Here is a 25469-nt window from a genome sequence, read left to right on the forward strand (position 1 = left end):
TTTAATAGAAACATTGGAAACAAGGCAAAATTAATATTTGACAAAGTTGCTACATTATTCTTTCTACTTTTGTGTTTGCTTAAAATATTTCGAAGTTTTAAAGAGAAAATATTTTCCTTTCCCATGATTCTAGTTTGCGTAGCTAAGATTTTATTAAGTTTTCTTTAGACTTTCTATGTCTTTTTTTTCTATTTTCTCCCTTCTCTCTCTCCTCACTCTCTCTCCTTTTTTCCTTTCCTCCTACATGTATAGTATGACAGTTGGCTGGGTTTTTTTAAAATTTTAAACTTAATCATATGTCATAAACATTCTTCCAGTTAATATGGCCTTCTTTTTAATAGCTCCCTGGTATTCCACGTATGAGTTTGTCATAATTTATTAAACTATTCCTCTAGGATAAACTTTTTGATTGTTTCCAATAGTTTACTATTAGAAATAATGCTGTAGCTAACAAAACTTTGTATGCTTATGGAAAGCAGATTTCTGTGCATGGACTTCTTGGTCATAGACTACAAATATTTTAATTTTTTAAGATTCTGCCCAAAACTGCATTGGTTAAATCCTCATCAACAGTGTATAGAATTGCCTAGCTCTCTGCACCCTTACTAAAAAGGAATGTTAGGAATATTTAACACTTTGAACAATAAAAGGGGTGAATATGATTTTAAAGTTAAAAAAGTAAGCTCAGAGAGGTGACTCAACTAAGCCTAGATCTTTCTGCTAGTGGGGATCTACTCTAGGAGGAGGTCTCCTTAGTTTGAATGTCTTTTCATCAGTTATGTCTTGATGCTTCGTTTTTGAGATCCCAGATAGCAAATGTGTTATCTAAGAGTGGAAGAGGTTTTTTCCAGTATCCAGGATTTCTCTAATGTGGGAGGTAATTGAACCTTGGATTTTAAGGAGCACAGCCCTTGGAGAGCTGGGTTTCTGAAGGTCGATGGGGTGGGCAGCTGGGGTTATGATTGGACAGTGGAGCTGGAGCATATTACACTTGCAACAGAAGGCCAAAAATCATATAGATTTTTATCTTAAATATAAATATTGATCTTGAATACTGTGGATGAAACATACACTTTCTATGATGCATGTGTCCAGATATATTATTGCATTTTTCCTTTTCAGTTCTAAAATACAAGAAGAATGATGAGGATGAATCACTTAAAGATAAATTGTCTAAACTAAATATTCATTCAATTAGCAAGAAATCAAAAAGAGTGACAAATCATCTTAAGATACTGACCAGAGGAGAATCACAGGTAATTTTTCTTCTTGGGCCACATACATTTTCCTGGGGAACATGAATGCTGATGTTTTTGTGAGGTTGGGCTTTGTTGTTATCACAGCTATTTCTAGAACACAGAATCAAGGTAATTGTTCGATGCTGTTCCTTTCTCCTCTCTCTCTCTCTCTCTCTCTCTCTCTCTCTCTCTCTCTGTCTCTCTTTTAGACAAAATGGACTGAGAATGGCTTTGACGTTATCTTAGATGTGGTGCTTCCACTCAGGAAGCAGACAAAACAGAGATAAGGACAAAAGGACAGGACTCAACAAGGTTTGTCCCATGAGTCCTGACATTCACCATAGACTAAGAGATAATCTCAGCCAAGGCAATGGCCACCTTTCATCCCTGTCTTATTTCGGCTTTTTAAAAAAAAATCTCACTTTCCTTTAGGGTTCCCTTGATGTTTATCTTATTTTTATTTCTCCCATGATAAAAGGTGATTTTTTTACCCTTTATCCCCTTTCTCACCTACACCCCCACCAGATGCACATTATATTACTGGGTAATTGTTTTGTGTCAGCTGCTTAGCGCCTGACTTGAACCACTTTCATCTCAACCCCTAATAAGTAATGGATATATTAGCAAAGGCTCTCAAACTTTGATGTGAGTAAGAATTACCTGAGGAGCTTGCTAAAAGACAGATTTCAGGGTTCCACCTGGCTCAAGGGTGCAACCTAGAAGTCTGTATTGTTACAGACTCTTTTTTTAAAAGTGTTTTGAAGCTAAATGACCTTGAAGTAAGTGATCAGTGAAACACACTTTGAGAATCACAAGACAGAAAATTCACGGCTTGGAGGTGGTAATACAGTGGGCTTCTAACCAAAGAAACCAACAAACTCATAGATACACACAAGAGAATGGTGTTTACCAGAAGAGAAGGCAGGATGGTGGGGGTATGATGAAGCGGGTAAAAGGGGTGAAATGGTGACAGAAGGAGTCTAGATTTGGGGTGACAGAAGGAGTCTAGACTTTGGGTGGTGAGCACACGATGCAGTGTACAGACTTTGCAATATAAAGTTATACACCTGAAACTTATATAATGTTATTAACCAATGTTACTCCAGGATATTTAATAATTTTTTTTTAAAGTAGGCAGGACGGTTTTTAAGATACTAGTCAGTACTTTTTTCTTCCTTCTCATTTACCTGAATAAACCCTTATTGTGTTAACATCTTTAACTAGGGTTTCTAATTTGAACTAGAGGCAACTGTATGGCAGTTCAGTATGGGTTTTCGATGGTTCATTCCATCTACCTCACTCTTTAGGTGCTGTGTTCTTTTTATCCTCTCTTCCATCATTTCTGTAGTTTTCTGACCATTAAGCTACAATTGGCCTCTTCCTCCTCTGAATGCCTAACAAATTACTGAGCGTATCCCAGTCACGGCACTGTTAACATTTTCAGGAATCAATCCGCACAGGACAGAAATTAAGAACAAAGTATTTGAAATCATCCAGATCTCAGCTTGAATCTCACTCCTGTCACTTAATAAATATTTGTCTTTGGGCACACAACTTAAATTCAATGTCATCACTGTAAATTGAGGATTGTGCTAGGACCTAATACATGGAGGGGTTGCGAGGATTAAACGAAGCGATGCCCATAAACAAAGCACCTCACACAGTGGGTAAACTCTCAGTACATGTTGGCATCATCATCGTCATTTTATATCAGTGTCTTGTGTTGCCGTTTACCTTTTAATGTGTAGACTTCTTACTTCCCATGTGGGTATAAACTTCTTTATGCGTGGTATAGTCATCAGGTCTTTTATTTGCTGTATTGTATGATGTCTTGACATCTTTAGAAGCTTTCTGTCCGAGGCGAGATGCCCTGCCCAGGGCTAGCTTGTTATTAAAATTAATGAAGGGCTCAGCTGAAATCACTTTTTTGATATGCAAGCCAACCAATCCTGAGTCTATAGCCCTAATTACCACCTTATCTAACTCACACATCAAGCCAACAATATTCTCATGCCCTGCATCGCAGGGCCAGCCAGGTACCAAGGAATTAGAGACCATTCCCACCTCTCATCCCTGTAGCCCCAAGCCCAGGGGAATTATTCGAATTGACTAATCCTAAATCATGTGCCCTGTTCCAACTGTTTCTTCAGGGTTTCCTACAAAAACTCAAATAAAGACTCTGGTCTAGACTTTCCCCTTGTTTCTTCTTGCTACCTAACCAAGACTTAGTAACAACAACGTGGCCCTGCAGGAAGACCTCTTCTCTTAATATGAAGCTATAATGTGGGAAGTTTGGGACATTTATTGTGTGTGGTTATAGCTCAGGGAAAGGAACATCAAGACATTTCAACTAAAGACAGCAATAATAAAATTGAATTGGGAATTCATTTGGGAAGAGACTAGCCTCCATAAACATGTGTACATATGATGCAAACAATTCTCCCCTACTTTTTGGGAAGTTGCTTTTGACTCAAGACAATTCTATTGAGGAACATTAGGCAGGTCTTAATTTGGGGCAAGCTTTTTGGAGAAGCTGTTATATACTTTAACATATTTGTCATCAGCTTCTGATATTTTTCAATTGTGAACTGCAAGTGAATCATAGTTAACGTGGCTTGGGAGGATATTAACTATGTTTTCTCCTTAATCTTTTGAGAGTTTGTCCTGTCAGCAGTGAAGCATTTCACTGTTAATCAGAAAATCAGCTGCATAGGCTGGACTGTAGAAAAGATAAATCTCAAATCAGTCAATTTTGCACTTGTCAGCAGCTCAAGGGAAATATTCAGTGGAGTTAGGATGTAGAACTATTACCCAAGAGGAAGAGTCTATTCAATTCATCACACATGTATTGAACTCTTAGGTACAAGACACTGTATTCAAGACTGGGAATACAAAGAGGTTCTGAATTCAGACCACTTGGGTTTGAATCCTGGTTCTACCTATTAACATGGGCAAATTTCTTTAACTTCCTATATTAGGATAAAGGGTAAGCTGTCACAGACAGATTCCAAACATAAGCTTAAGTCAGCTTGCCATTTATTTCTGTCTCTTATAATAGTCCTGAGATGTGAGTCCAGACGCACTCTGCTGCATGAGATCCTTCAGGAACCAAGTTCTCCCCAAATTTGTGCTGTGCCATTCCCTAAACGTGTTGTCTTCATCTGCCTGCTTGAAGTTGGGTCACTGCCATGTCTTCATTCAAGCCCCAAGACAGTGTTTTAAGGCCATGATTCAGAAATGAAACACATCACTTTCACTCTCATCTTATTTACTCCAACCTAGATCTAAGGGCAGAGCCAGCTGCCAGGGAATCTGGAAAGGCCTAACAGCTATGTGTCCAACTTAAACTAGAGGTGCGGATTCTATCAGTAAATAGGTGGCAGGTAAAACAGGAACAATCTCTGCCACACCTCCCGAAACCTCTGCTCCGTAGCATCTACCCCACAGGGTTGTGTAAGAATTAAAATGAGAAAATAGTAGACAGGTTTTAGCACAGTGTCTCGAACATAGTTAGTGTTTAATAAATGTTAGCTATTATTATTAAGACAAAAACACTTAATCTCAATTGCTTGCAATCCATCCATAGAGAGAATAGTTTAAATAATTAACTAGTGTCGTGAGAGCACATACGAGGGGCAATTCATTTTCCACAGTGAAAAGAAAAGGAATTATAGAGAGAATCTGTAGAAAGGCTGACAGTTGAGCAGGTCTTTAAAAAATAATTTTTTAAGGCAGAAAAAGAACAACAGCATGTTCCAGCAAAATAAAGCAAAATGAGAAAGGCTTGGCTATAGAGATGTAGAACTAGGCAATATTTCTCATAGTGTGATCCTTGGACCTCTTACTTTAGAAATCATCTGGGTCCCAGTCCAGATATACAAAACAAAGTAGCTGGTGATGAGTTCCTGAAAACTGCACTTAAATCTACCACAGCCAATTTTTATATACATCAAACTGGGTCAGAGCATAGAGATCCTAATGCAGGTGGTGGTAACTTTGTGTGAATTACAAAGAACTGTGCTGATCATTAAATCAAAATCCTTCTAGATGAGCAATCTTAAGGGTTTTAAACATAAAATAATACGTCACCATTTTCTATGCATTCATTTCTAAGGTCAACCACCTTAGCAAATGTATGAACCAAGGAGAGCTACAGTGCAGACTGAAGAATATATACCATATTCCACAAAACATTTGCATGCCTACAGATTTTGCCAGCCTGAGGCTGATTCTCACCTTTCGCAGCAATGTTGATTGCCAAGAAATACTTCTCACCATTAAGAGCAATGATAAGTGTGTGTTCCTAGAAACTGCCACAAGTATATGAAAAGCATATTTTTCTGAATGCTTAACACGTAAGGTAACAAAAAAGTAACAATATATGTGACCACTATCTTAACTCTGAGTTTGCCTAACAGAAGGACTAGTTTTGCTAAGTTACATATATCAGTCAAATTTGAACTGATAAAGAATTATCACCTTTCCTTTGCCAATAACCTGAGAATATTTTCTAAATAACCACTGTGAAATAAATTGGAATGTGTCATCTCAGCAAAACAATAAATTCCAGCCACTGGATCAAATGTCTATTTTAATTTTTAAATTTAAATTTTATTTTTACTAATTATTTCATAAGCCCACAAAAGTAATATAATTTAACAATACATACATGACATATGTCATTTCAAACAGTAGAGAAAAGGTTTACATCCTACCCTTACTGCGACATAGGTGAAGCTGTGTGAAAACTGAATGGCCAATTAAGCAGTACCATGTGACTTTCCTGCACTACCTGGTTTCCTCGAAAATAAGACCAGGTCTTATATTAATTTTTGTTCCAAAAGACTCATTAAGGTGTATTTTCAGGGGATGTCTTATTTTTTCATGTACAACAATCTACATTTATTCAAATACACTCATCATCTTCTTCTGGAATATCGTCATAACGTACTAAATGAGTCCATCTGGCTGAAGATCTTAGCTGGGGCTTATTTTCCGGATAGGTCTTATTTTCGGTAATTGTTCATCAATTGTGCTATGTGCTGGTACACAAAGTACTGTGTCAAAGACAGTCAGCATATTGTGAAAGGTTTTCATCTCAACAAGGAGTTTTTGGTAATATGCTGGGGCAATATGATCCGTGATATATTTTTTAATACCAGATTCTTTTGAGTTATAAAAATAAATACTTCCATCTATATTTTAGGTGAAAGACAACACCTTTAACAGAGAAGAAAAGCTATTTAGATGTTTAGAAAAGACTGTGAGGCATTGTGTGAAGAACATTTCATTCTGTCTTCAACACGTACAGGTAGGTGAGACACAACTGTTTTCAATGTTTCTACAAGAAGGTGCTGATGTCAGTAGTCATTATGAAGAGTAAATGTGACTGTTACATTCATTTATATGATGACAACTCCTGTATCAAATATGGAAGGCTGCAAATTGCTGGTGAAGAAAACCAATATGAAAATAGGTTTTGTTCTTTGTTTGCTTACCTGCTCCACCCTCCCCTCATCCCAATGGCCAGATTGCGGACATTTGCTCACATGATTTCCAGGTGGTCCTAGATGACCAGCATGTTTTCTTTATACTAGAGATGAGTTCCTTAATGCAAAATTGCAGGCAATGCAGACATGTTCTTTGTTTATCTTAATGAAACTCTTCCTAGTACCTAAAACACATATGTGGGGACAGAGCCAGGAGTGCAGTTTCCAGGCTCTCACCCTCATGTGGAAAGGTGCTCACTCGGGTAGTAAATGTTAGCCACCAACTGTGATTGGATGGCCATCAGCTGTGGCTAGTTGGCCATCAGCTGTAACCAGTGAGACATTGGCCACTAATATAACTGCCGTGGCTGCACTAGCAGCAAATGGGGGCTAGCAAGAAGATGGTGGCTGAGCTAGCAAGTGCGGATTACAGTTAGCATGGCAGATTGCAGCTACCAAGTGAGCTTGGTTGCTTGATAGAGAATCAGACAGTAGGTTGCAGATCATGTGGATCCTGTTTCCTGTGTCTCCAACCCAGCAGCCAGTGAGACTATAGTGGTATGACTCCCCTATCTAAGGCTCCGTGGATGTTCCTTTTTGGCCTCACCATACCCTGCGTTTTTATGCGGGGAGTGCAGATTTAAGAGTAGAACTGAAAGAGAAAATAAAATCAAAGGGGGACGTAAAATGAAATTACAGAAGTTATGAAGTAAAACGTACATAACATGAAGGCTATTAAAACAAAACACACACACAAAAACACACGTGGGTCTCAAATTTAACTGCTACCTAGCAGCTGTCCTCCAAAAAGGACATGGTGATCACACAATTCTAAGACAAATGAGCACCTCCATGTATTTTATAATCAGTGTTTTGTAATGCCCTTTTATAGCCCTGAATCAAAATAGATAATTCAACCTTAGTGTCATGCGGGGAGGCCTGCGGGGTCTCTGGTCCCGCTCCCCACATAAGAACACAGGACACAGGGAGGCCAAAAAGGAACACCTACGGAGCCATGGTAGGGGAGTCATACCACTATAGTCTCACTGGAGGCTGGATTCACACGACGTGAGACCTGCTGTCTGCTTTTCTGCCAACCAACTGACTCCCCATTTGCTAGCTGCAATCCGCCTCAATGCAATCTGCAATCCACACTCTGCTGCTTGTTACCTCAGCCACCATCTTCTTGCTAGCCCCCATTTTCTGCTAGTGTAGCCACAGCAGTTATATTAATGGCCAACGGTTCACTGGTTACAGCTGACAGCCAACTAGCCACAGCTGATGGCCATCTACTACCTGAGCCAGCACCTTTCCACGTGATGCCGAGAGCCTGGAAACTGCTCTCTGGGGCTCTGTCCTCACACTTATAGGCATAGATAAAAGAAAATTAACATAAAGGAGAATAAATTCTAACCAAAATAATATGAATTAAAATATGCAAATACTTCCACGAAACCATAGGAGAAGACAAAAACAACCCACAAATTTCCAATCCCCTAGGAGTTTCTCCTGCCCTTGTTGAGAATCAGACTTAAACAATGCAATTGGAATACAATATAATTATATTCAGAAGAAAGACCAGTCAGGAGTTGGATCTAATGGATCTCATAAAGAAGACAGTGTCCTTAGTAATATCCTGACAATGTTTGTTTCTGTGAGACATAGAGAATTAGTAGAATTATATGTAGGTCAGTTAATAAATGGCTCCCTTCCTATTTTCCAGCTTTTCTCTTGGATATCTGTTTTTGGAAGCAGATGTTTGCATGCTAAATAAATTATCACAGATAAATTATCACAGCAACAGAAGATTGACAGTCACAATGATTTGGAGACAAGGTTATGCTATGTAACTAATAAGCCACATTCTTTTTTTATTTATTAACTGATGCAAAGCCTGACGTTACAATCAGGTAACAATCTCTTGGTAACCTGAGATTGGTTAACAATCTCTTCCTTTTAAAGTATTGCCTGCTGTGAAAAGAAAACCAAAATTTAGTTGTAACAGCCGGAGGGCAGTGGGAACACTGTCCTTGATATGCATTTCAAGGAGTAAATGTCTCATGGGAACATCTACAAGACAGTCTTCTGTTTCCACTAATTGATTCGACAAAAATGTGAGCATCTTCCCTTAAAGAGACTGTTTAATTCACTAAGGAAAATTGAAAACATAAATCAAAGAGGTGTGATTTTAAAAATAAGGGATCTATAAGAATTAAATGCTAAAGAATGGCCAGTGAGAGAATTTAAGATGGAGTCCACTTAATGAAAGAGGGTGTCATACAGAACAGTATGAGAAAGTGACAAAGGGGGAAAAGTAAGAAAATACTTGTTACAAGTAATCTGATTGTACAGAGTATTTATAAAATTTTTTCCTTTCTTTTGTCATATCTTTCAGTGGTAATGGAAGGTTATGATGATAATGTGCACATTTGGAATATGTTTAATTGTACTGGCTTCAGAACTTTTCCCTTTTTTGTAACTTTGTTCTTGGGTTTCAGGATGTCATGCCCTTAGCTCTGCAGAGTGTAATGGAGCTCCAGGAGATTTCATGCAACAAAGATGAGGAGGAGAGGGACTATTCGGAGGCCCCAAGTAATGCCCCAAATCCCTGTGATGACTTTGTAAGTTATTTATATTCACTGATAAATGCAAATTAAATAGTAGTAGGGTTAAAAGAAGAGCTGCTTTTCATTTATTTTTCTGAAGTTAAAAATAAAACATACACTAAAGAAAATACTAATGTCAGAATTGGTAAATTTAAAAAGGAGATATTTTTTTTTATCATTAAATAGTTTTAAGAGGATTAGTGAGGACTGTACTGTAATCAGAATTTCAGAGTGTCCCAGACTGTATTTCTAGCAGGAGTCAGTGTCTGTGCAGCTTTTAGTTCAAGTCTACATGTGACGTAACAAGGATTAAGTTAGAAAGTTGTGATTTTCTTAAAGGAGTCTCTGGAAAAGCCCCGATTCCTTACAGGAGGAGCAAAGATACTCGCTGAGGATGTGACTTCTTTGCTTTGGAAAGTAAAGCCTTCCTTTTGAGAAAAGGCTTTTCTGTAAGAGTCAAAAACTGTATCTTTTGCTCTTTAGTAAATATTTGTTTTCTAAGGGTTCTGTAAAATATACAGAATCATAAAACATAGCTTGGGAATCATAAAAACATGCTTGAGGCAAGAAAATATTTGGGTGGCAAACTAGTCTGAACAATACTAATTTTAATTTAGCACCTTGTATTCCATAGGTATTATTACCCCAGAATAGTATTTCAAGTATTATACGGAAAATATAACAGTCTCCTTCATCATCTTCAAAATCCTTGCAAGTGCCATTTTTGTGTTGACATTATTGGCATTTGGGGTCAGACACATCTTCTCTGAGTGGCCCTTGTGTTGAAGGGTGTTTAGCATTCCTGTCATACCAGGCTCTAAATCTCAGTAATGTCCCTCCATCAAAGTCGTGACATGAATATCCTCACATATTTCTGGATTCTAGGAAGTGATACAGCCTCCAGAACAGCAGAAAAACACTGAGAAGCATCTTGCTTTCCTGATACAAGAAAATGGAAAGTCAGGATTACATCTGAACTAAAATGATAGATTCGATAGTGGGGTTGCGGGAAGAGAAGTTTTGATGACATGTTAAATGGAAAAAGTGTGGCTAGTAGTTCTTATACATTTTCTGGGTTCACATTTTACAAAAGTCCTTAAGAGTTTGCTCTTTATTTTAATTTCAATTCATTAACTAAGTCAATAAATATTTATTGAGCACTATGTAAAAACATGGTATATAGCTTCTCCTTCATCAAGCATGCTCCAGAATTGGACGGGAGAAGAGATAAGGTGGCTTTCCCTACTTTGCATAAAACCTTACAAGATGATAAATTAGGATAAAATAATGATCAGAAAGCTCAGCATACAAGTAACTTTTTTTTGTGGATAACATATTTTCAACTCTTTTTAAAAATCAAATATTAAGAGTTCAAAATCTACTTATAGGTACAGTAGTTGTTTTTAATTTAACCATGAGAGGTACTTATCTATACATTTAGGACAAAATATTAAAATGAAATCTGATTCTTATTTGTTTCAACCACAATTTCCATGTACGGAAATTGGTTTATGTCTATGGGTCACAGGACATATATATTGTAATTATATTAGGTTGGTGCAAAAGTAATTGTGGTTTTTGCAATTTCTTTTTAACCTCTTAAGCTGCAATTACTTTTGCACCAATCTAATATCATAATATTATAACTAGATTACCTATAGAGTTCAGTCATGTCATAGCAATTTATCCCAGAACAGTAAACAGATTCTTTGCTTAGTCAAAGGACTCATGAAACAATCTGCAGGTGTATAATGATTATTATATAAGTTACACATCACATTTAATCTGTGTTGGCTATTGCTGGTGCCAATAAAAGATTGGTTCCTCCACTCTCTAGATTTCCCACAAGTTCAAAGTTACCAGAGGCCATTAAGTTAATTAATATCAGCTGCTGTTCAGACCTGATTCCTGAGGACATCTTTCAGGATGCTAAAGAAAACCTGCTTCCAAATTGCCATAACATGATCACATCACCCAAACATGTATGATAAAGGGTAAAGTTGGGCATTCAGTGAGCATAGGATATGAGTGCACTTCAGAATAGAAAGGTAGAAAAGAGAAATAGAAGAAATTAAATCTAGGGCGGTCAGGGTCTGTCATGGAATTGGGCATTAACATGAATTTCATTCAATGACTCAGACCTAAAAATGTAACAATTTAGGACACGGAATCAGCATCTTCTTTATCCTTCAAAGTATTTAAAGAGGAAACAATAGTTCTGTGGTCATTTCTATCACAGGAGGAAAATACCTACAACAAGGAGAGAAAGGTAAAGCATATATTGGTGTTCAGGCTTCATCTTTCATATTCTTCTTCCTTCTCTCCCTTCTGGTTCAATGTTAGAGTGTAGCGTCACTGTTTGAAGTCCTTGAGCAGGTTTAGCTAGGTGAAAAAATGATCACATCCTCTTTGACTTGGCTAGATGCTTTCCTGTCTCCATTTGATAATAGCCTGGGGCACGGTGTTGGTCGTTCTAGCTCTGTGATGGGACTGTTTTCTCCTTTGGCAGGCAGCTCACTTACAGAAGCTCGTCCTGACGCCCCTGTCAGCCCTGCTGTCCCTATTTCCAGGGCCTCAGAAGCTCATCCAGAAACGCTACGACAAACTGCTGGACTACAACAGCTACCTGCAGCGCTCAGCAGGAGATGACTCAGACTTGGCTAAAAAGGACTATGAGGCCCTCAATGCCCAGCTGGTGGAAGAGCTCCAGGTGTTCAACCAAGCTGCGCGCAAGATTCTGTCCAACTGTCTGTGCAGTTTCATCACTCTCCTCAGGGAACTGATGTTGGTGGCACAGCGGCTTTGTTCCACCGTGGTGCCGGTAAGCCCAGCACCAGCACCGAGCCACCTTGGTCTATAGGAGCTATGAGAAACCACACCCCTGCAAACAGCTCGGTTCATAGTATGCACGAGTGTGTTGCATGGGTGTGTGTGTGTGGCAGGGGGTTGTGGTGGTGATTTTTATTTTAACTGAAGACTGTCAGTCTCCTGCTGTCTCTTCTCCACAGGAAGCTAAAAGAGTTTCTTAGCTCGGTTTGCTGCAACTCCCACACTTGTTCTTGGAGATTCCTTTTCAAACGGCAAATCCCTCTCAGCTTTGCTCCACCTATGGATCAATGTCGTTCCACCTGCCCGATGCTATATTGAAGCTTGTCAATTTATGTTTTGCCTTCTCTTTCCATTCAACAGTTTTTAAGTGTTAACCATGGCTAAGATGTGGATCCAAAAAGGAGGATATTTCAGCATAATGACTGAAGTAGGATAATTGTCAAACCAGTCTTTGTTTCACTTTTGTTTTCTTCCAAGGAAGAGAAGCCTGGTTGTGTGTGTGTGTGTAAATATGTGAGTGTATATATATATATATACCCTAACCCTAACCCTAACCATATATATATATATATATATATATATATATATATATATATATATCCTAATAGAAGACTAAATCCTAAATAGAAGACTAAATATATATACATATATATGTATATATATTTAGTCTTCTATTTAGGATTTAGTCTTCTATTAGGATACGGTTTTATAATTATTTTCTGAAGAGAAAGAAAGATATTTTTAATCTAATACCAACTTTAAAAACTAACCTTAGTTTCCTGGCCCTTCATTTCAAGTGTATTAGTTCTCATTCAGCTGGTTAGATATTTAACGGACAACATTTGGAGGAAAATTAATTTTCCCTACTTTATTTTTTATTTTGTATGTGATTAATTTTAACTTATTCTTTGAGTTATTTTAAGTTGAATAAACACGTGCTACACTGACATGGTTCAAAGGGCAAAACTATATGAAAATGTATAAGCAGTTGCATACTCGCTGCTGTCTCCCAAACATTCCATCTCCTGCTCCCACCCCTATAGTTATTAGTTTATTCACTTAAGGCTCCTTTGTGCCAGTAAAAGTAAATGCAAATATATACTGCTATTCCCTACACAAAACTAGCATAATACACAGCACCGTCTGCAACTTGCTTTCTAACATCCTGGGAAGGCGTCCATGTCAGTACACAGAGAGCAGCCTCATTCCATTCACAGCTTTATACTAGTAGTCTATATACTAGTAGTCTATGCTACTGAACAGCTGTATCACCAGCCCCCGATAAGGGGGGGGTAAAAACCTTGTTGAGATATAATTCACATACCATAAATTACACCTTTTTAAAGTATACAACTTAATGGTTTTTTTAATATATTCATAGGATTTGTGCAACCATCACCATGGTCAATTTTAGACCGTTGTTCTCACACCCAGAAGAAACCCAGTACCATTAACAGTGACTCCACATTTCGCCCCTAACCCCCCAAGCCCAAGGCAACCACCAATCTACTTTCTGTCTGCAGATAGGCCTATTCTGGATGTTTGGTATAAATAGAATTACACAATATTTCATTCTTTGTGACTGGCTCTTACACTCCACATAATATTTTCAAGGTCTATCCATGTTTCAGTGTTTCTCAGTGCTTAATACTTTTTGTTGCCAAATAATATTCCATTGTGTGGATAAGCCACATTTTATTTACCTGTTCATCAGTTGATGAGCATTTGGGTTATTTCTACTTTTTGGCTATTATGAGTATGGCTGTTATGAACATCGAAGTTCTGACTGGGTATGTGTTTTCATTTCTCTTGGGTATATACCTAGGAGTGAAATTGCTGGATCATATACTAACTCTATGTTTAACTTTTTGAAGAACTGCCAGACTGTTTTCCACAGTGGCTGCACTATTTTAAATCCCCAACAGTAATGATTGAGGGTTCCAATTTCCTCACATCTGTCTTTTTTCTTACAGCCATCCTAGTGGTGTGAAGTGATATGTTACTGTGGTTTTGATTTACATTTCACTGATCAGTCGCCTATTTTTAGATTGTTTTAAAATGGAAGTAACTTCTCAGATTAAACACAGTAAAGTGCATCAGTCTGAAGTATGTATCTCAATGAATATTTGCATGCATGTACATTTGTGTAACCACCACCCAGATCTAGATATAAGCCCTTTCCAGTTTCCCATTAGGGCTACTCATGACCATTACAAGCTACTGTCCTCCAAAGGTGACCAATTTTTTTCATTATATTACCATAGACTGATTTACCTGATTTGAATTTCATATAAACGGAACCACACAATATGTATTCTTTTGTGTTTTAATCTATATCTATTGATGGATATTTGGACTATTTCCAATCTTTTTCTATTGCAAATAAGGCCAAAGTAATTTTAGATGTGGGCAGATGTATCATTAAGAGAGATTTCTAGAAGTGGGATCTCTAAGTCAAAGAGTAAATACATACACAATTTTGCTGGCTCCCTCCTTAAGGTTTGTACCATTTTGGATTCCTACTTGAAACATATGAGAATGCTGGTTTGCCTGGATATTTCCAATCTGATAGTTTCAAATGTAAATTTAATCTGTATTTCTCTAATAATTACTAGAGAGGCTGAGAATCTTTTCATGTTTGAGAGTTATTTCTGTTTCTCTTCCTGTGAGCCAGCTGTTCATGTGTTTGCCCTTCCTTGTACTGAGATGGTGGTTTTATTTCCCCCCTCAATTTTTAGAAGCAACATATATACTAGTGAGGTGAGCTTTTTGCCTGAGATATAAATTGAGAATGTTTTCCCCAGTTTACCATTTGTCTTTGGACTTCGTGGTAATTTTGTTGTTGCTGTCATGCAGAAGTTTGTTTTTTTAATGTAGTTAAATTTATTAATCTTTCATTTTATGATTTCTAGATTTTGGGGTCATAGTGAGGAAGGACTTCCATGGTTGGAGGCTCCATGAATTCACCCATTTTCCCTCTAGTGTATTTATGTTATCATATTTTCATTTTTTGAAATTTAAATCTTTGATCCATGTAGATTTTATCTTGGTTCATGATGTGAAATATGTATACAACTTTATCTTTTTCTAAATGGCTATCTAGTTGACCCAACACTATTTATCAAAAAGTAACTTATTGTGATTCTTAATATTTTTTTTCTCAATGAAACTCACTTAATTTGCATAATTTAATTCTGAGGCCTATAGAAAGAGCCTTGCGTATCCTATATTGTCATGGTGGAAGGCAGTTTCATACATTCACAGTAAAGGTGAGCTTTGGCAGGAATTTGCGATCATAAATGACATGTGATTTTTAGGTATATTTGACTCCCATTCTGAATTACAGAATTTTTAAAGGTGTAGTCAGTTCCTATTTTATATTATCTAAATATCTTTCACATTGCAGTCCGTAACAGAAGAAGGGAAAAGAGTACTTTGTTTTTGAGAAATGACTAATGCCCTAAAGTAAATTAATTTTGGAGAAATTAATCCTTATTAAAATGACTTCATTATATAATTTGTATGTAGTATATAAGTTTAAACTTTTTGAGATAAATGTGCAGTTGTAAGAAGTGATACAGAGATGCCATATGCCCTTCATGCAGTTTTCCCTATGGTAACATCTTGCATAACTATATAGATTTCTGAAAGGCAGAATTTAATAGTGGTCAGAGAACAGAGTTTAGCACTAGAATGCCTTATTCTAATACCCACTCATCACCATAGTACTTTGGGCAAATTAATTTATTCCTGTATATCTCAATAATTTTCTCATATGAATAAAGTGAGGACAAAAAAGTTATGTGATTTTTAAAATTGAAGTAAAACATAACAAAAAATTATCATTTAACCATTTTTAAGTATATATAGTTCAGTAGTGTTAAGTATATTTACATTGTTGTGCAACAGATCTCCAGAACATTTTCATCTTGCAAAACTGAAACTCTATACTCATTAAACAACAACTCCCCATTTCTCCCTCTCCCCAACCACTACAGCTACCATTCTACTTTCTGTTCCTATGAATTTGACTACTTTGCAAACTTCATATAAGTGGAATCATACAGTCTTGTCTTTTTGTGACTGGTTTATTCTACTTATTATAATGTCCTCAAGATTCATACGTGGTGTAGCATGTGACAAGATTTTCTTCCTTTTCAGGGCTGGGTAATACTCCATCATAAATATATACTATATTTTCTTTATTTATTCATCTGTCGATAGACATTTGGTTACTTCCACCTTGTGGCAATTGTGAATAATGCTGGTAAGAACATGAGTATAAAAATATTTCTTTGAGATCTTACTTTCAATTCTTTTAGATATGTACCCAGAAGTGGGATTGCTGGCTTATATGGTAAATCTATTTTTAATTTTTTGAGGAATCCATAGCTCTATTTTAAATTTTATTTCTTATCAGAGTTATGCATACACATAATTTAAAGATACAAGCAGGTATTTAGGTTTAGTTAAGACAAACAATAGTCCCTCACTATCTTTCTCCATTTCTCCTTCCTTGGAGGCAACTACTTTTCAACTCTTTTACATGATTGTTTTAGTAGTTACCATTGGATATTTTAAGATAAGACTCGTGTCTTTTCAGTTTTAGACATGATACACTCCATTATGAGAAATGAGGATCTAGCTATCTCTTTTCTCTCTGCCCATGCAACATATATATTCACATATTCTCTTTGGATCCCTCTCCCAAGTTATATTATAAATTTGGTTGAGTTCTTATTCAGCATTTAAACTATGTAACTTGTATGTCAGCCATGATCCCAGTAGGAAAAACATAACACATTCAAAAGAACATTTGAAAGAAAATTTAATAAAAGTATATTTACAAAAATGTGAGTATAGCATTGGGAAACCTTAAGGACTAGTGCACTGCTGTGGGGCTTATAAAAAAGGGGTGTTGGGGGGCAAACCTTAAAACACCTAGGCATGAAGGGAAAAGGGGAGAGAGTAGTTATAGGGATGTTTAGAGAGAGTGTAGTAGAGAGGGTTATCTGACAGAAGCTGTGCCTATCAGTGAATATTGCAGAAAGGAAACTTAGGAAATAATATAGTGGACCCTTGAACAACATGGATTTAAACTATGAAAGTCTACTTACATGCAGGCTTTTTCAATAAATGCTGTAACGGTATTTTCTTTTTTATTATTATTTTCTTCATAACATTTTCTGTTCTCTGGCTTACTTTATTTTAAGAATACAGTATATCATATTATATAATATATACATATATATATATATATAACATACAAAATATATGTTAATCGACTGTTTATGCTATCGGTAAGGCTTCTGATCAACAGTAAACTATTAGCAGTTACGTTTTGGAGGAGTCAAAAGTTATATGTGGATTTTTTACTGCACAGGGCAGGTGTGTGTGTGTGGGGGGGGAGGTACCTCTAAGCCTTGCTTTGTTCAAGGGTCAGCTGTATCCTTATTTCACTTTCCTCCCTCATTCTGATCTCTGGGTGCTTTTCATTGATTGAACCCATCTGGAAGCCAGAGCACAAGGAAACGGTTGATACATTCTATATTGATCAGCCTCCCAGAGCACAAAGTATAATGGAAAAGGAAAGAGAGTGAGTTTGTAGAAGTAACCGAAAGATATTCAGAGCACAAAGTAAATGCTGGTTAGAGTTCAACTATATAACACTATGACTACTTTTCTTTCATGCATAGCTTTTTTGTTTTACCTAAAGTAAATAATGTGTTTTTCTTTTATCAGTAGCTTAGTTTTAACTTGTCTAACTTTATCTGCCAAATCATCTCTTAAGATGTTCAGATGTATGAGGCAGTATATAAAATGTCTTCTTGCAGAAATCTATCCCAGAGTTTTCTGGTCCACTTCAATCTGAACTGGTTACCCTTTTTATCTGATAACTCAGTGTAATCCTGGGATCACATTTGTCATCATTCTAAGGAATCCCTTCACCTCTCTTCTGTGTGGGACCTTACATTTTCTTATACCATGTTGATTTTTTTTTTAAATTTTTATTAAAATATAGCTAACATACAATATTATGTTAGTTTCAGGTGTACAAAATAGTTATGCATCATTTATATACCTAAAGAAGTGATCACCACAATAAATCCAGCAACCATCTGATACTGTACCGTGCTATCACAATATTATTAACTCTATTCCCAATGCTGTACATTATATCCCCATGACTTATTTGTTTTATGTCTGGAAATTTGAACCTCTTATTTCCCTTCACTGTTCCCCACCCATCTTTTTAATTTTTTCAATTATAGTTGAAGTTAAATATTATTTCATATTAATTTTAGGTGTACAGCATAATGGTTAGACATTTATACAACTTAAGAAGTGATTCCCCCTGACTTGTACCCACCTGGAACTATACATAGTTATTAACATATTATTGACTATATACCCTACGCTTTACTTTACATACCCATGATTATTTTGTAACTACCAATTTGTGCTTCTTAATATCTTCACCTTTTTCAATCTTCCCCCAATCTCTTCCCATGTATCACCCTGATAAATTTCGTACCCATCGGACACCATAGTTATTACAATATTATTGACTATATTCCTTATGCTGTACCCCATAACTACTGTGTCACAACCAATTTGTACTTCTTAATCTGCTCCTCTTTTTATTCACCCCTTAAACCCACTCCTATCTGTCAACTGTCATTTGTAATGTTGGTTTCTTTCTTGTTTTATGCTTTTTTTTTGGGGGGGGGAACTTATTTTTGAGTAGCTTCTTGAGAGAGGAAAATTGGGAGTTTAGTATTTTGACACCTTGAGTATCAGAAAATGTCTTTACATGACCATCACATTTAGTTAATAGTTTGGGTGGGTATAAAATTCTAAGTTGTTCTTTCTGAATTTGAAGGCATTCTATTGTTCCACTGTCTTCTGGCTTCCATAATTTCTGTTGAGAACTCTTAGGTAAGTTTTGATTCTTGATTCTTTGTATGTACTTCCCACATTCTATCCCATTCTAAAAGCTCATAGAATTTTCTTATTGTCCTCATCAGTCTGAAATTTAATCATGATGTATCTTTGTATGTTGTATCCTTTCAACCTGAAAATTTATGTCTTCCACTTCTAGAAACTTTCTTTGAATATTTCATTTGTGATTTTTTTCTTCTTTTTCTCTATTTTCTTTTTCTGAACCTCCTAGGTTATTCTTCTAATTTTGTTATCTTATTTTCTGTCTCTTTATTACTTTGCTCCACTTCCTAAGAAATTATCCTAACTTAATATTTAAACCCATCTTTTGATTTATTTTATTTTTGCTCTCATAATTTTAATGTTCGAAAGTTCTTTTTATTTTCTTAAAATTAAGACAGGTTGCTTTGCTTTTTCTCAGACTCTTTCATGCTAGAGGCATGCCTTAGATGTCTAACATACTTGATTAGTAACCACTGATAACGAATAGAGGACTAACTGGCAGCATTGAGCAATTAAGTTCTGACAATTAGGTTCATGAACACATCTTAGAAAAAGTGCTACATACCTCCTTGCTGAATATCACTACAGTCACCTTTGAAGTACTCCCCTTGGGAAGCTATACAACGATGCCAGCACCAGTCCACCCTTCAAAGCAATTTTGGAACTCTTTCTGGAATGGCCATCAGAGTTGTCATATTACCCTTGATGTCCTAAAAGTCATCAAAATGTCTTCCTTTCAATATTTTCTTTATCTTCGAGTAAAGAAAGAAGTCATTGGGGCCCAGATCAGGTGAGTAGGGAGGGTGTTCCAATACAGTTATTTGTTTACTGGCTAAAAATTCCCTCAAAGACAGTGCCAGGTGAGCTGGTAGGTTGTCGTGATGCAAGAGCCATGAATTGTTGGTGAAAATTTCAGATCATTTTTATCTAACTTCTTCACTCAGGCTTTTCAGCACTTCCAAGTGTAAACTTAGTTAACTGTTTGTCCAAATGGTACAAATTTATAATGAATAATCCCTCTGATATCAAAAAAGTTAGTAACATCATTGCAACAAGTTCATGAACTTAATTGTCAGAACTATGTAGGCAGGAGTTGAAAACTCTGAGCTTCACTATTGTGTAGAATAATCTGTCTATAATTTCATTTGGGAACACCTGACAATAACATCTATAGGTCTTTCCTCTTGAGATGCTTGGAATCTCCAGAGATGACTTTTCAAATCTTCTGCTTAGAGGAGTAGTGATTGACTGCTAGGACTGCTTGGTGTGGTTTCTGAGTCCAGGGTAGAAGGTGTGATCACAAAATACAGAGAATGTTTAAATTTAGAAACGTTATTACAATAAATAACACATTGCCATTAATCCCCCTTGAAATACTACCCTTCACTTTGAACACTTATTCGATCGTTCATTCCACTTTCTCAAGCAGTTCTGGAAGTCCTTTGTTGTGTCTTTACTTTATCCTCCATCATGACAATGATCTGTGTCACACATCACTTCTGGTATGGCAATTTCTGTCAAATAAAAACATCACGGTATGTTGTCATCCACCTTATTCACCGGCTGTGGCACCATGTGACTTCTAGCTCTTCCCAAAGTCAAAATGATTCAGGACATAAGGCAGCCACAACAGCACAACTAAAGACACTCACAAAAGAGGACTTCCAGAACTGCTTCAGAAAGTGGCAAGAATGATGGGACCAGTGTGTTCGAAGTGAGGGAGAGCATTTTGAGGGGTAAATGGTTTTATTTTCCTCTTTGGTTCTTTTCAAAATTTCTTTTTTCTTTCTTTTTTTTTTTTTAAATTAAAGTTTATTGGGGTGACAATTAGTAAAGTTACATAGATTTCAGGTGTACAATTCTGTATTACATTACCTATAAATCACATTGTGTGTTCACCACCCAGAGTCAGTTCTCCTTCCATCACCATATATTTGATCCCCTTTACCCTCATCTCCCACTCCCCTCCCCCCTTACCCTCTGGTAACCACTAAACTATTGTCTGTGTCTATGAGTTTTTGTTTCTCATTTGTTTGTCTAGTTCTTTTGTTGTTTTTGGTTTATATACCACATATCAGTGAAATCATATGGAACTATATATATATATATATATATATATATATATATATATATATATATATATATAAAAATTTATATATATATATTTATATTTATATATATTAATTTAAACATTCATTGTATTTTTTGATCACACCTTATATATCCAGTGAATTAATTAACTTCTTTCTAATATGGGTTCCCTACCCTTATTTGTGTCTGTGTCCCCAGTCCAAAGACTCTCTGTTTTACCATTTATAGAGAAGAAAACTTCATCTTCTGCCAGGTAGGGAAGAGGCAATCACTAAGTTTCAGTGAAGTGCGAAAGAGTCTGGGGATCCAAGTGCTTAAAACAATTCCAGTTGTCTATAACTGCGTAACAAATTATAACAAGTGTGGTGGTATGAAACAACCCATAATCATTTATTATTAGTGTCACTCATATTTCTGGTGTTTCACTGGGCTGAAGTCATCATTCTCAGTATTTTACATGAGGTCGCAGTCAGATAATAGCTGGGGCTGGAGTCATCTCATTTCTGAGATTTCTGAGGCTGGTGATAGGATGATGATGGAAGAGTCAAATAGCTGGGGACTGAAATAACTGGGGCTCCACAGAACCCCTTCCCTCTCTGTCTCTGATCTTTCAACCTGGTCTTTTGATGCAGTGGTCACAGTGCAGCTGGACTTCCCTCCACAGTGATGAAAGTCTCCCAAGAGTGTCCCAAGAGAAACCAGCAGACAATGCGTGGTCTTTTTTTAGCCCAATCTTGAAAATCAGACAGTATCTCTTCCATTGTTCTATTCATTTCAACATTCTTCTCATTGAGGTGATTATAAAGGCCCACCCAGTTTTGAGAAGAAGGGACATGGACTCCACCTCTTGATGGAAAAATGTCAAAGAATATGCTCTTTTGTTTTAAAACCATCACATACTCTTAACCAATGATTCTTGTTTTAGCCTCTTTCCCCTTCCCACTGCCCCACTCCAGCACATAGGACGTAACTACTGCAATCAATTCCTAAGCCTTTTTGCAATTATTTTTTCTCCTCTGTTCTCCTTTTGTTAGGTTTGAACCTCCAAAAAACCAAAAATTATCCCTGTCATTTTAATGGGGTTTCCGGAGACAGCAAATTTGACCATTTTCATATAGAAGTTCTAATGGTGGACTGGTTTTTCTCTGTGGAGCTATCTTGTACTTTCTCAACTGTTCTTCACAACTCTACTAAATTCAATACCTAATATGGTTAAGTAGTTGTCTGGGAACAATGCTGTATTATTTCTACCTATAGGTACCACTGTTGGTTTCAAACATCTCTGAAATTCAGAATCAAGTACTAGAAGAGGTTCAAAATCTGAATTTTGTAAAGAATAACAATGCCACCTTTATTGAGAGGAAACTTAGTTTTGAAAAGAAGAAGCATGTGCAAATTCTGGTGAGTTTGGTAGCCTTCATGACAATGATGATTATCACTTCTCTGCCTTGTTCCGATCATAGGATAATTTTTCCCTATCATTTCATTCTAATGTTCTATAATTTACCTACTTATTATATGTAGAATTTCTTATCCATTTCTACCCTCTATATTATGAACTTGGAAAAGTCATAGAGTTTTATCTTCATAAAATCTTTGGACATGATGTATTCCAAGTGACTAAAATGGTCCCTGACACAAGATAGGCACTACAAATATCTGTTGAATAAATTAATGGATGTTTATAGAGTAAAATCATCTAATTCAACTTTTTACTTTCTAGATAAGGAATCCCACTTTCCAGAGATGAAGGGGCTTTCTCAAGGTCACTAGTGACAGAGCTGGGATGGGGTTCAGGCCTCTTGAGTCCTGCCTAATTTACTGATATTATTTCCCAGAAAAGACATGCATATGTACAATTTACTTAAATATTATTTATCAAGTGCTTAATATGCAAGGGATTGTCTTCAGTATGGCAAAGAATTAAAAATTTGTTCAATATCCAATAGGGATTAGAACCTCTGCTTGCTTATTCTCTGTTGAATTTTCTTTTTTCTCTACAACACTGCCCTCATGTGCTAACTAGAGAATTTTTTCACTGCATAACTCATCTGGATACTTCATAGTAATAACCCAACCTATGTCTCAACATTGAAATAATCCCAAATCCATGTGTGGCTTCAACATTTAAAAAATTTCTGGAGAGGAAATATCTATCAACTCAGTGAGGATTTTATTATGCATCTACCTAAACCCAAATTTCTCCTTACTTCTTCTCCCAGCCAGAAGTGCCACGTCAAACTGATACCCACCGTGCCAAACTTCTATCTACGTACAGTACAGAGGAACTGTACCAAGCTAAGCGCAAGTGCAATGCTACACAAGAATATGACATCAATCTTCTGGAAGGGGAGCTGGTGGCTGTGATGGAACAGAGGGATCCATTGGGGAGTACAAGCAGGTGGCTTGTTGATACCGGAAGTACGTTTTTTGCTGAAGATGCACAAAACTACCACCTCTCTTCTGGTTGAGATTTTCCCAGGGGCCTCTAAGCATATACCAATGACCTTGTTTTTTTCTTTCATTTTATTCCTATCTAGTTATAAAAGGATATGTGTATTCTTCCTTCCTAAAACCCTACAATCCAGCAAAAGTACAGAAGGTGGATGCTGAGAACAGGCTCTATGACGACGATTTTGATAACATCAGCCTCTTTGTGTCTTCACGGCCGGCTTGTGATAATGTCACAGGCACCCCGGAAGGTAGTATAAGTGATAGCAGCTCATCTCTTAGTGGCACATGTGGAAAGTTTGAAACAAATGGCACTGTCGTTGACAGTTTTCAAGAGGTAGATGAACAGGTAAGAATTTGAACCTTAATGCAAAAATGCTTGGCTGTTCAAATCATGAAAGATGTTCTCTCTAATGTCCTTTCTTACTGTAAGACTTGGTGGAAGAGCTCCGCTTTGACGTCAAGGAGACTAGCTCTATTAGCACGTACTCTCTGTGCACCTTTTGGCAAGGGATTTCATTTCCTGAGACTGTTTCCTCAAATGAGAAGAGGACAATGATCCCTACCTTGCAGAGTTGATGTGAAGATGAGAGATAATGTATATCTGTCAAGTACCCAGCACAGTAGCCACTCAATAGATGGGAGTTGTTGCTATTACTACCCCACTGTAATGTACTTAGAGTGAAGATGATCTTTTTATACTCCTCCATCAGAGAAAAAAACAGCTCATGCTGAACAGAGGACCACCTCTTCTTACGGTGCAACTCATGCTAGAGTTGTTGAGATGATACACACATCAATGGCATTAGAATTTCATCAGAAGTTAAACAGTTCAAGAGCTAAACAACTTAAATTGAAACTGTAGCCCCCACCCCACATTGCCCAGTCTCTTTTCCTGCTTAACAGTCACCTTAATCCTCATAATGTCCTTTTCACATTGACCTTCAGTTTTGAGAGGTTAGTCATCTTGCCTTTCCCATGTGCTGTTTTCATGTGTTCATCTTTGTACCTTTGAATATGATATATCCACCCCTTTTCTCAACTTTGTCACCTACAAAACATTACTTCTTCCAAAAACTACCTCACAATTAGCTGATATATCACCTGCATGTGTAGAGTATTTTTTTCTTTTGTTCTGTTTTACACTTTTCTCCTAGCTGGGTTCCAAGTTCTCTAAACATAATGTCTGGCACTTAATAGATACTTAATAAATTCTGATTTTAAAAAATGAATGAATAAATGTTATCAGTAAGCAAGTTGATTGCTTACTTTTATACCATAACTAAACATTTGTATTAATAGTCTTATGATTTTAGTGGAAGAAGGACTAAACATTTATTTAGGGACTTCTTAAGCATCTAATAATTATGAAGTGTTCTTTTGAGGTTCTAGAAAAATTCTTTTCACTCAAATATATTTTACTAATTTCTCCTAGCTCACTTAAACTATTTTAAATATCATAAATTTAATATGTTATCATGATAAAGGTTTGGAAAATAAGGAAACAAATAAATAAAAATGAAAATCACTTCTAATTCCACCAAAGAAACTATCTAACAATATTAGACTTAAACTGTACATCTGACTTTATATCTTTTTTTGCTTCGTATTTTATTTATTCATAATCATTTTCACATTATTAGTCATTTTGACCACAAAGTTCCACTTTCCTTCCACTTACACCTTATAAAGTGGATATTGCCGTAACATTATTGTGTAAAAATCTGTCAATGCTCCTATTTCTGGGAAGAGATTCGTACAGCTATTATAGAATAAAAAAGAATTAACATTAAAAAACTCTTTTATTTGAAACTGCCAAA

General features: G+C 36.5%; 1 protein-coding gene across 1 annotated transcript in view; it reads left to right on the forward strand.

Moving 5' to 3' along the window:
• Positions 1 to 25469, forward strand: part of ARHGEF38 (Rho guanine nucleotide exchange factor 38) — a 120565-nt gene that overhangs the window by 92870 nt on the left and 2226 nt on the right. Inside the window, exons 7-13 of the mRNA XM_081045103.1 lie at positions 1123 to 1256; positions 6445 to 6549; positions 9226 to 9348; positions 11843 to 12154; positions 22456 to 22599; positions 23421 to 23619; positions 23739 to 23998. Of these exons, the coding sequence (XP_080901229.1) occupies positions 1123 to 1256; positions 6445 to 6549; positions 9226 to 9348; positions 11843 to 12154; positions 22456 to 22599; positions 23421 to 23619; positions 23739 to 23998 (1277 nt within the window). The remainder of the gene's footprint in view (positions 1 to 1122; positions 1257 to 6444; positions 6550 to 9225; positions 9349 to 11842; positions 12155 to 22455; positions 22600 to 23420; positions 23620 to 23738; positions 23999 to 25469) is intronic.

This window comes from Rhinolophus hipposideros (assembly GCF_964194185.1).
Source record: "Rhinolophus hipposideros genome assembly, chromosome: 1".
Taxonomy (NCBI): domain Eukaryota; kingdom Metazoa; phylum Chordata; class Mammalia; order Chiroptera; family Rhinolophidae; genus Rhinolophus; species Rhinolophus hipposideros.